The sequence below is a fragment of the Pongo pygmaeus genome, chromosome 4, assembly GCF_028885625.2.
Source record: "Pongo pygmaeus isolate AG05252 chromosome 4, NHGRI_mPonPyg2-v2.0_pri, whole genome shotgun sequence".
In the NCBI taxonomy this organism is placed as follows: Eukaryota; Metazoa; Chordata; class Mammalia; order Primates; family Hominidae; genus Pongo; species Pongo pygmaeus.
This window is the reverse complement of record NC_072377.2, coordinates 175,957,784-175,970,851: the sequence shown is the minus strand read 5'-3', so window position 1 is coordinate 175,970,851 and position 13,068 is coordinate 175,957,784. Positions and strand designations below refer to the sequence as shown.

The window sequence follows — 13,068 nt, the reverse complement described above, 5'->3', positions numbered from 1 at the left end:
ATTGCTCCTAGGTAAAATACAGAATTAGGTTCCTGCAAGCCTCTGGTGACAACATTCTGGTCAATGGATTGCAGTTGTGTTTCTGTTTAGAGAGGCTTTTTCAAATATATTGTTGACTTGTTAACACTGAACTCACAGACTACTGCAGTATTCACAGTACTCCCACTGGTACCCAAACAAAGCTAATCTAACCCATGTATGGCACATGACAGTCTTTTTGTATTTAGGAACACTAAATAGCACTTTAACAATACAGCTGGGCTATTTTAAACACTGAAAGCACCAACAAAAAGCACAAAAGTATGACAAATGTGGCTCTAAACAGAACATAAAAAAGGACAATTATTTGCAGTACAGGAGCTGAAACAAGGCAGAGTATCACCTTGTTCAACCTCAGTTGGGAAAGTGCAACACAAAACTCAAATTTTTTCATCCCTAAGCACATGTCTGCAAATGACCACAAAAGCACCATGAGTACTGATTTTGGGGTTAGAAACACATTTTATGAAGTAGGCAAATTCACAAAAAATGGAATCCAGGAATAATGAAAATTGACTGTATTTGTTTTCTCTTATTGTCTCACTTACTTTCCCTTTCCTCTTATTCTTTCTTCTCTAAAAATGTACTCTTCTTCCTAACCTCCAGAAAAATATTAGCCCATGAACTTCACCCAAGGCTGTTTTCCAGGAAATGCAGGCCAAAACACAAATCTTAGTTCAACACGTTCAACACGTTTGCTGCTTAAATAAAAAACTAATATTTGTTTCTCATTGGCAAATACATACCTACTTTATTTCCTAATATACGTTTTCTCACGAGATAGTGGCAGTGTGCGTGTGTGTGTGTGTGTGTGTGTGTGTTTGAGACGGAGTCTTGCTCTGTTGCCCAGGCTGGGGTGCAGTGGCACGATCTCGGCTCACTGCAAGCTCCGCCTCCGGGGTTCACACCATTCTCCTGCCTCAGCCTCCAGAGTAGCTGGGACTACAGGCGCCCGCCACCACACCTGGCTAATTTTTGTATTTTTAGTAGAGACAGGGTTTCACCGTGTTAGCCAGGATGGTCTCGATCTCCTGACCTCGTGATCCACCTGCCTTGGCCTCCCAAAGTGCTGGGATTACAGGCGTGAGCCACTGCGCCGAGTCTTGTATTTCCCTACTTGATGATTAAACTTTAAAAAAAAATCAGCTGGGCACAGTGGCTCACGCCTGTAATCCCAGCACTTTGGGAGGCCAAGGCAGGCAGATCACCTGAGGTCAAGAGTTCGAGACCAGCCTGACCAACATGGAGAAACCCCATCTCTGCTAAAAATACAAAATTAGCCAGGCGTGGTGGCATATGCCTGTAATCCCAGCTACTCGGGAGATTGAGTAGCAAATTTTTTGCTTGGTTGAAAAGTAACTAAAGCACTTTAAGGAGGCCCCAAACACCTATTATTCATATTTTCAAGTAATTTAATTTGATAGAGAAAATAATAAATCTTAGAAAAACTAAAAATATTCATGGTCCATGAAGATTCACATTTTATTGAAGAAATAGTTTAAAGGTTAAAAAGGGAATGGAACAAAATGAAATTTTTTATACAAAAGTACAATAAATTTATTAAGCACTTAGAAATATATCTAAGAATAATAATGAAGGAGAATATCACAACTAGGTATAACAATTTTAAGGTCTTTAATAGGGTAAAAATATATAACAATATACTTCTAAGATCAATGGAAAAGTATGAAAAGCCTGAAAAAAGATGAAATAATTTTGTGTAAGATATAAGTGGCACTTCAAATCAGTAGAGGGTAGGATTGGCATTAACTGGAAATTTTGGAAAAAATATATGAAACCAAATGTCAAGACATATTAAAAATAAATATAAAAAGCTATTAATAATACCAAAGACAGCTGGGAGAAAATACAGGTGGATATTTTTATTAATCAGAAGTGGAAAAAAAATCTTTCTAAATATAAGCAGCAGAGAAATATGAAGGAAAAAGTCCATAGATCTGAATACATAATATTTAAAGCCAGTAAAGAAGAAATTTCTGAAGTAAAAATACGGAGAAAACATTTTCAAAATGAGGAGCAAAATATTAAGATCTCTGAGATATATATATATATACAGGAATTTTAGGTTGTTCCTCAATTTTTTTCTTATTAGAAATTACTTTTAGATATAACTAAATTATTTTTAGTTATATCTTTATGTAGACTGAAATAATTTCATTAGAGTTCGTTCCTCTACAGAGTTCATTCAGTGTATATATACACATACTGAGCTCTTACAAATAAGTTAGAAAAGATCATCACAAAAGAAAAGCAGGTAGATAATATAATCAATATAGATATAAAAATCACAAAGAAAAAGCGGCAAAGCTGGGAGTGGAAAAGAATGATTCTACTAGTAACCAAATAAATACAAATTGAAATAACACATTTGTTAACTATAAACTGGCAACAATATGAACCCTACTATCTGGCAGTTCAACCACTAACAAATGTTAACTATTATACAATTTGGGTTCAGCACAGTGATCCCCAACCTTTTTGGCACCAGGGACCAGTTTCCTGGAAGACAATGTTTCCATGGACGGGGTTTGGGGTGGTGTGGGGTGATGGTCTCAGGATGAAACTGTTCCACCTCAGATCACCAGGCATTAGATTCCCGTACGGAGCATGCAACCTAGATCCCTCACATGTGTAGTTTAGGGTTCACCCTCCTATGAGAATCTATGTCCCTGCTGATCTGACAGGAGGTGGAGCTCAGGCGGTAATCCTTGCTCACCTCCTGCTATGCAGCCCAGTTCCCAACGGGCTGTGGACCAGTTCAGGGGTTAGGGACCCTTGGTTCAGAGGATACATTGGTCCTTTTTCATAACACCGTGTGGTAATGGGTATTGAAAGTCTTTAAAATGCTACATAACCTTTGACCAGCTATTCTGCATTTAAGAACGAACTCTAATGAAATTATTTCAATCTACATAAAGATATAACTAAAAATAATTTAGGATATCTAAAAGTAATTTATAATAAAAAAAATTGAGGAACAACCTAAAATTCCAAAAACAAGGAATTTTCTAAATTTAGAAAATTTAATGTCCAGGTAAAATGTTGATATTGCATTTGATTTTAAAAAGTGGTGTTGGGGTGGGTGGGTGGGGTTGAGTGTGTGTGTGTGTGTGTGTGTATGTGTGTAAAATATATCACTAATTGCCAGGCACTGTTCTAAGCATTTAAAAAAATAAATTCCTTATAATAGCCCAAAATAAGTTAGGTATTATTATTAGCTCCATCTTATATTGTTTTGTAAAGTTTAAGAAAAGTTGAAAAACACACATGCAGTAAACATACCATACACATTAATTAAAAAGACTCAAAGGGACTTTACAAAATAATAGTAGTGGTTATCTCCAAATTAGTATATAATTTTTATTTTCATTTGAATGTTTAAGTCTTCAATAAAAACATGTATGACGCTGTTATAAGGAGATTTGTTATTAAAAATAAATTGAAATATATAGAAAATCAATTCACTTGTATTATTCACATATAGAAATTTTCCTCAGGTTAGAATAGGAACTTGAAGAGAATAATTCAACTGCTTTTTCCTAAGATGGTGGCCAATAGGTGACAAAACCTGCGATGGGTAACTGACTACCTAATACTTTCTGATTGGATGTATGTCACCCAATTTTGCCACCTTTCCAATACACACCAACTGTATGTGCTTGCTCAGATCCTAAGTAATAAAAAGCAACCTAAATCTTTATCACATTATTTGCACAAACATGTACAAAATATTTTGAGTCTATCACTTATTAGAGATTTGACTTCTACAAATCATTTAACCTTTGAGCCTTGGTTTTCTCACCAATAAAAAGGGAAATAATACCTTCCTCAAAAGGCCACATACAAAATGTCTTCACTCACAATACTAGTTCAATAACTAATTTTTTTTAACTATTTAGCACATTTCAGTAAATTACATAGCTCTTACTTACCGACAGGATAATTCTCCATCCATAGCATCATGCTCATCTGTACTGGTATATGTTAATCTTCCTCCTACAACTGTCCCAACTAAGTATACCAGCCATGCAAGACGTCCTAATATAGAATAAGAAAGAAAAAAGTTTAAGAAGTATTCATAGAAACGTAGCTTATTTTGGGGGAAATTCCAAAATTAGCACAATGATCTGTTCTTCCAAACAAGTGATAAATTATTGTGAACTCAGTTCTTGATAGAAAGCAGATGGGTTTTAAGTTTATCAAGGCAGTAGAACAGTGAAAATGGCATAGAATTTAGAACCAAATAAAACTAATTTGAATCCCAGCTCTACTAATTGCTATGTGATCTTGCATAAGTTACTTATCTCTTTTAAGTCTTAGGGTTTTCATTTGTAAAATAGAAAAAACAATGTCTACCATGAAGACATGACTGAAAATAAATTTGAATACAAAACACTAAACTGTCTAGGACCAGATCTGTTATTCAGTCAGGACGTACTCTTATGATCCAAGGACCAGCATCTTTTCTGAATGGTCAATGTCATGATAGTACCAGTGTGATCATTTTAAATATTTCCCCTGCTTGGAACATAATAGATAGTAATAAATTTGTTCCTTCTGTATTTTTATGCATGATGTATTAAAAAATCCAAGATTTCACATTGTTTGACAGTAGAGTTAACTTCACAGCTGATAGCAGTAGAGGATTAAATAGCTTTAAGGCAGTGGCACAAATGGCAACATCTACAGTTTTCATAAATCTTACTTTGGGGGCAGCTGAAATTGACTAATTTAGAAATGGAAGTATTTATTCAATGATTTTTGCTTAAGGTATATTATTTTACATCTCTGGATTCATTGATCTAGGTGATCCTTCAGTACTTTTGAGACCTTTATAGATAATTAACAACATAAAATTATCTTGCTAAAAACAAATTTTATGCTATTCCTGGAGACTGATTTTTCAAAGATGAGAGGGCTATTTCATAATACTGAAATCAATTGTTTCTGATTAAGAAACCCTTTCAAGTAAAAATGTTTTTTTAAAAGGTATGGAACTGAATAATGAAGAAAAGAGGCTATCTGCTTGTTAGAAGACTCAGAAAAGACAAATAAAAGTTAGAAAAAGAACAAATTATTTCTGTTCTCCCATGGACACTAGCAGTCATTATTATACTACAATTAATCAACAACTCTTTTATAATTTTTGGAGAGACATATCAACCTATTAGGGTGACAAGATTCCTGTAAATTAGAAATCTAACCTGGCAAGTATTCACATCCTTTATTTTCTCACAAAACAACAATAAATCAGAACTGACCAATTATGCAGCCTTATACATTAGGAATGTGAAATAGATTAAGTAGGAGAACAAGAACACTAATTTGATCAAGTAATCCATTGAAAAACAGACTCAACTTTCATGACATACAATTCATGAAAAAGGTGACAGAACAAAAACTTCAGGTAGGAAGCTGAAAGTATCCAGAAAGTAACCTTATGAATTTCAGTGTTTTAGGGTCAATATAAAAGTCTATCATAGAAGCTCTGCCCTGATGACCCTGCTTTCTCTGTAGGCTCTATCAAGTGGTAGCTGCTTTTTCTTCCACTTCTCGTGTATTTTGGGCCTTGAATATGGAGTAGGTGATCTTCATGTTCTTCGTTTCTACTTAACATTTTCTCTTTCTTCGTCATGAAAGCATTCACCTTTACATCTTACATCATCAACAACACTAACAAATATCCCTTCTTACTGCAATTATCTGCTCTCCTGCAGATTATTTCCCCCTGTTTTTTGAAAGTATTGGTTCTTGGCTGTCACTCTTTCCAACAATATTTATATCATAATCACTAGTGATTTCAATATCTACAAAGATGAATCTTAAAACTCCAATAATCCTTTGTTCTACTGGGAATCTTCAATCCATGAACCTATCACTTTTTGAACAGCTTCACTGAAATATAATTCACATACCATACAAGTAACCCACTTAAAGGACATAATTCAATGTTTTTTAGTAAGTTAACAGGGTTATGCATGCATCACCACAATCTAATTTAGAACATTTTCATACTAGCTGTCATTCTGCATCCTACCCCCATGCCCCTAGCCTCTAAGCAACCACTAAGCTACTTTATGTCTCATTAGATTTTTCCCATTCTGGGCAATTCATATAAATGGAATCATACAATAAGTGTGTGTTGTGACTATCTCCTTTCACTCAGCATAATGTTTTCAAGGACCACCCATGTTTTAGCACGTATCGATACTTATTTTTCTTTATAGCTGAATAACATTCCATTGTTTGTATAGATCTTATTTATTTTTATTGATACACCATATTTGTTCATACTTGTGGGGTACATGTGATACTTTGTTACATGCAAAGAATGTGTAATGATCATGTCAGGGTATCTGGCGTATCTATTGCCTCGAGTATTCACCATTTCTGTGTTGAGAACAATTCAAATCCTGCCTTCTAGCTATTTTGAAATATGGAATACATTGTTAACTATAGTTACCCTACTCTATCAAACATTAGAACTTATACCTTTTATCTAACTGTATGTTTGTACTCATTAGCCAACCTCTCTTCATACTGCCCCACTCCCTAGCCCACCCACACACCATTCTCAGCTTCTCCTATCTATCATTCTATTCTTTACCTCAATGAAATGAATTTTTTAGGTACCACATATGTATAAGAACACGTGGTACTTGTCTTTCTGTGCCAGGCTGATTTCACTTAACCTCCAGTTCCATCTATGTTGCTGCAAATGACATGATTTCTTTCTTTCTTATGGCCTAACGGTATTCTACTATGTATATATACCACATTATTTTATCCATCCATCAATGGGAATGTAGGTTGATTCCATATCTTTGCTATTGTGAACAGTACTGCAATAAACATGGAAGTACAGGTATTCTTTTAACATACTGAACTCTTTCCCTTTGGATAAATGCCCAGTATTCGGATTGTTGGATCATATGGTAGTTCTATTTTTCATTTTTGAGAAATCTCCCTATTTTCCATAATGGCTGTTTTAATTTACATTCCCACCACCAGCGTGTAAGAGTTCCCCTTTATCCACATCTTTGCCAGCTTCTGTTATTTTTTCTGTTTAATAATAGTCATTCTATGGCCGAAAAGGAACAACTCCAGTCTACGGCTCCCAGCGTGAGCGACGCAGAAGACGGGTGATTTCTGCATTTCCATCTGAGGTACCGGGTTCATCTCACTAGGGAGTGCCAGACAGTGGGCGCAGGACAGTGGGTGCAGCGCACCGTGCGCCAGCCGAAGCAGGGCGAGGCATTGCCTCACTCGGGAAGCGCAAGGGGTCAGGGAGTTCCCTTTCCTGGTCAAGGAAAGGGGTGACAGACGGCACCTGGAAAATCGGGTCACTCCCACCTGAATACTGCGCTTTTCCGACGGGCTTAGGAAACGGCACACCAGGAGATTATATCCCGCACCTGGCTCGGAGGGTCCTACGCCCATGGAGTCTCGCTGATTGCTAGCACAGCACTCTGAGATCAAACTGCAAGGCGACAGTGAGGCTGGGGGAGAGGCGCCCACCATTGCCCAGGCTTACTAAGGTAAACAAAGCAGCTGGGAAGCTCGAACTGGGTGGAGCCCACCACAGCTCAAGGAGGCCTGCCTGCCTGCCTCTGTAGGCTCCACCTCTGGGGGCAGGGCACAGACAAACAAAAAGACAGCAGTAACCTCTGCAGACTTAAATATCCCTGTCTGACAGCTTTGAGGAGAGCAGTGGTTCTCCCAGCACGAAGCTGGAGATCTAAGAACGGGAAGACTGCCTCAAGTGGGTCCCTGACCCCTGACCCCCGAGCAGCCGAACTGGGAGGCACCCCCCAGCAGGGGCAGACTGACACCTCACACGGCCGGGTACTCCTCTGAGACAAAACTTCCAGAGGAACGATCAGACAGCAGCATTCGCAGATCACGAAACTCTGCGGTTCTGCAGACACCGCTGCTGATACCCAGGCAAACAGGGTCTGGAGTGGACCTCTAGCAAACTCCAACAGACCTGCAGCTGAGGGTCCTGTCTGTTAGAAGGAAAACTAACAAACAGAAAGGACATCCACATCAAAAACCCATTTGTACAACACCATCATCAAAAACCAAAAGTAGATAAAACCACAAAGATGGGGAAAAAACAGAGCAGAAAAACTGGAAACTCTAAAAAGCAGAGTACCTCTCCTCCTCCAAAGGAGCGCAGTTCCTCACCAGCAACGGAACAAAGCTAGAAGGAGAATGACTTTGACAAGTTGAGAGAAGAAGGCTTCAGACGATCAGCGAACTACAAGGGGAAATTCAAACCAAAGGCAAAGAAGTTGAAAACTTTGAAAAAACTTTAGAAGAATGTATAACTAGAATAACCAATACAGAGAAGTGCTTAAAGGAGCTGATGGAGCTGAAAGCCAAGGCTCGAGAACTACGTGAAGAATGCAGAAGCCTTAGAAGCCGATGCGACCAACTGGAAGAAACGGTATCAGTGATGGAAGATGAAATGAATGAAATGAAGCGAGAAGGGAAGTCCAGAGAAAAAACAATAAAAAGAAACGAACAAAACCTCCAAGAAATATGGGATTATGTGAAAGGACCAAATCTGCGTCTGATTGGTATACCTGAAAGTGACAGGGAGAATGGAAACAAGTTGGAAACCACTCTTCAGGATATCATCCAGGAGAACTTCCCCAATCTAGCAAGGCAGGCCAACATTCAAATTCAGGAAATACAGAGAACACCACAAAGATACTCCTCGAGAAGAGCAACTCCAACACACAGAATTGTCAGATTCACCAAAGTTGAAATGAAGGAAAAAATGTTAAGGGCAGCCAGAGAGAAAGGTCGGGTTACCCACAAAGGGAAGCCCATCAGACTAACAGCGGATCTCTCGGCAGAAACTCTACAAACCAGAAGAGAGTGGGGAACAATATTCAACATTCTTCAAGAAAAGAATTTTCAACCCAGAATTTCATATCCAGCCAAACTAAGCTTCATAAGTGAAGGAGAAATAAAATACTTTACAGACAAGCAAATGCTGAGAGATTTTGTCACCACCAGGCCTGCCCTAAAAGAGCTCCTGAAGGAAGCACTAAACATGTAAAAGGCACAACCGGTACCAGCTGCTGCAAAATCATGCCAAAATGTAAAGACCATCAAGACTAGGAAGAAACTGCATCAACTAACGAGCATAATAAACAGCTAACATCATGACAGGATCAAATTCACACATGACAATATTAACTTTAAATGTAAATGGACTAAATGCTCCAATTAAAAGACACAGACTGGCAAATTGGATAAAGAGTCAAGAACCATCAGTGTGCTGTATTCAGGAAACCCATCTCACGTGCAGAGACACACATAGGCTCAAAATAAAAGGATGGAGGAAGATCTACCAAGCAAATGGAAAACAAAAAAAGGCAGGGGTTGCAATCCTGGTCTCTGATAAAACAGACTTTAAACCAACAAAGATCAAAAGAGACAAAGAAGGCCATTACATAATGGTAAAGGCATCAATTCAACAAGAAGAGCTAACTATCCTAAATATATATGCACCCAATACAGGAGCACCCAGATTCATAAAGCAAGTCCTGAGTGACCTACACAGAGACTTAGACTCCCACACATTAATAGTGGGAGACTTTAATACCCCACTGTCAACATTAGACAGATCAACGAGACAGAAAGTCAACAAGGATACCCAGGAATTGAACTCAGCTCTGCACCAAGTGGACCTAATAGACATCTACAGAACTCTCCACCCCAAATCAACAGAATATACATTTTTTTCAGCACCACACCACACCTATTCCAAAATTGACCACATACTTGGAAGTAAAGCTCTCCTCAGCAAATGAAAAAGAACAGAAATTATAACAAACTGTCTCTCAGACCACAGTGCAATCAAACTAGAACTCAGGATTAAGAAACTCACTCAAAACCACTCAACCACATGAAAACTGAACCACCTGCTCCTGAATGACTACTGGGTACATAACGAAATGAAGGCAGAAATAAAGATGTTCTTTGAAACCAACGAGAACAAAGACACAACGTACCAGAATCTCTGGGACACATTCAAAGCACTGTGCAGAGGGAAATTTATAGCACTAAATGCCCACAAGAGAAAGCAGGAAAGATCCAAAACTGACACCCTAACATCACAACTAAAAGAACTAGAAAAGCAAGAGCAAACACATTCAAAAGCTAGCAGAAGGCAAGAAATAACTAAAATCAGAGCAGAACTGAAGGAAATAGAGACACAAAAAACCCTTCAAAAAATTAATGAATCCAGGAGCTGGTTTTTTGAAAGGATCAACAAAATTGATAGACCACTAGCAAGACTAATAAAGAAAAAAAGAGAGAAGAATCAAATAGATGCAATAAAAAATGATAAAGGGGATATCACCACCGATCCCACAGAAATACAAACTACCATCAGAGAATATTACAAACACCTCTATGCAAATAAACTAGAAAATGTAGAAGAAATGGATAAATTCCTCAACACATACACTCTCCCAAGACTAAACCAGAAGAACTTGAATCTCTGAATAGACCAATAACGGGATCTGAAATTGTGGCAATAATCAATAGCTTACCAACTAAAAAGAGTCCAGGACCAGATGGATTCACAGCCGAATTCTACCAGAGGTACAAGGAGGAACTGGTACCATTCCTTCTGAAACTATTCCAATCAATAGAAAAAGAGGGAATCCTCCCTAACTCATTTTATGAGGCCAGCATCATCCTGATACCAAAGCCGGGCAGAGACACAACCAAAAAAGAGAATTTTAGACCAATATCCTTGATGAACATTGATGCAAAAATCCTCAGTAAAATACTGGCAAACCGAATCCAGCAGCACATCAAAAAGCTTATCAACCACGATCAAGTGGGCTTCATCCCTGGGATGCAAGGCTGGTTTAATATACGCAAATCAATAAATGTAATCCAGCATATAAACAGAACCAAAGACAAAAACCACAGCATTATCTCAATAGATGCAGAAAAGGCCTTTGACAAAATTCAACAACACTTCATGCTAAAAACTCTCAATAAATTAGGTATTGATGGGACGTATCGCAAAATAATAAGAGCTATCTATGACAAACCCACAGCCAATGTCATCCTGAATGGGCAAAAACTGGAAGCATTCCCTTTGAAAACTGGCACAAGACGGATGCCCTCTCTCACCACTCCTATTCAACATAGTGTTGGAAGTTCTGGCCAGGGCAATTAGGCAGGAGAAGGAAATCAAGGGTATTCAATTAGGAAAAGAGGAAATCAAATTGTCCCTGTTTGCAGACGACACGATTGTATATCCAGAAAACCCCATTGTCTCAGCCCAAAATCTCCTTAAGTTGATAAGCAACTTCAGCAAAGTCTCAGGATACAAAATCAATGTACAAAAATCACAAGCATTCTTATACACCAACAACAGACAAACAGAGAGCCAAATCATGAGTGAACTCCCATTCACAATTGCTTCAAAGAGAATAAAATATCTAGGAATCCAACTTACAAGGGATGTGAAGGACCTCTTCAAGGAGAACTACAAACCACTGCTCAAGGAAATAAAATAGGATACAAACAAATGGAAGAACATTCCATGCTCATGGGTAGGAAGAATCAATATCGTGAAAATGGCCATACTGCCCAAGGTAATTTACAGATTCAATGCCATCCCCATCAAGCTACCAATGACTTTCTTCACAGAATTGGAAAAAACTACTTTAAAGTTCATATGGAACCAAAAAAGAGCCCACATCGCCAAGTCAATCCTAAGCCAAAAGAACAAAGCTGGGGGCATCACACTACCTGACTTCAAACTATACTACAAGGCTGCAGTAACCAAAACAGCATGGTACTGGTACCAAAACAGAGATATAGATCAATGGACCAGAACAGAGCCCTCAGAAATAACGCCGCGTATCTACAACCATCTGATCTTGGACAAACCTGAGAAAAACAAGCAATGGGGAAAGGATTCCCTATTTAATAAATGGTGCTGGGAAAACTGGCTAGCCATATGTAGAAAGCTGAAACTGGATCCTTTCCTTACACCTTATACAAAAATCAATTCAAGATGGATTAAAGACTTAAACGTTAGACCTAAAACCATAAAAACCCTAGAAGAAAACCTAGGCATTACCATTCAGGACATAGGCATGGGCAAGGACTTCATGTCTTAAAACATCAAAAGCAATGGCAACAAAAGCCAAAATTGACAAATGGGATCTCATTAAACTAAAGAGCTTCTGCACAGCAAAAGAAACTACCATCAGAGTGAACAGGCAACCTACAAAATGGGAGAAAATTTTCGCAACCTACTCATCTGACAAAGGGCTAATATCCAGAATCTACAATGAACTCAAACAAATTTACAAGAAAAAAACAAACCACCCCATCAAAAAGTGGGCAAAGGATATGAACAGACACTTCTCGAAAGAAGACATTTATGCAGCCAAGAGACACATGAAAAAATGCTCATCATCACTGGCTATCAGAGAAATGCAAATCAAAACCACAATGAGATACCATCTCACACCAGTTAGAATGGCAATCATTAAAAAGTCAGGAAACAACAGGTGCTGGAGAGGATGTGGAGAAACAGGAACACTTTTACACTGTTGGTGGGACTGTAAACTAGTTCAACCATTGTGGAAGTCAGTGTGGCGATTCCTCAGTGATCTAGAACTAGAAATACCATTTGACCCAGCCATCCCATTACTGGGTATATACCCAAAGGACTATAAATCATGCTGCTATAAAGACACATGCACGCGTATGTTTATTGCAGCACTATTCACAATAGCAAAGACTTGGAACCAACCTAAATGTCCAACAATGACAGACTGGATTAAGAAAATGTGGCACATATATACCATGGAATACTATGCAGCCATAAAAAATGATGAGTTCATGTCCTTTGTAGGGACATGGATGAAATTGGAAATCATCATTCTCAGTAAACTATCGCAAGGACAAAAAACCAAACACCGCATGTTCTCACTCATAGATGGGAATTGAACAATG

At 38.2% G+C, this 13,068-nt stretch overlaps 1 protein-coding gene across 10 annotated transcripts in view; it reads right to left on the bottom strand.

Annotated features, from left to right (window-relative positions):
• RANBP17 (RAN binding protein 17) overlaps positions 1-13,068 on the bottom strand; it is a 432,110-nt gene that overhangs the window by 330,212 nt on the left and 88,830 nt on the right. For all 10 annotated transcript variants that reach the window (XM_063665353.1, XM_054488237.2, XM_054488236.2 and 7 more), the window contains one exon: positions 3,993-4,098. In XM_063665353.1, the coding sequence (XP_063521423.1) occupies positions 3,993-4,098 (106 nt within the window). The remainder of the gene's footprint in view (positions 1-3,992; positions 4,099-13,068) is intronic.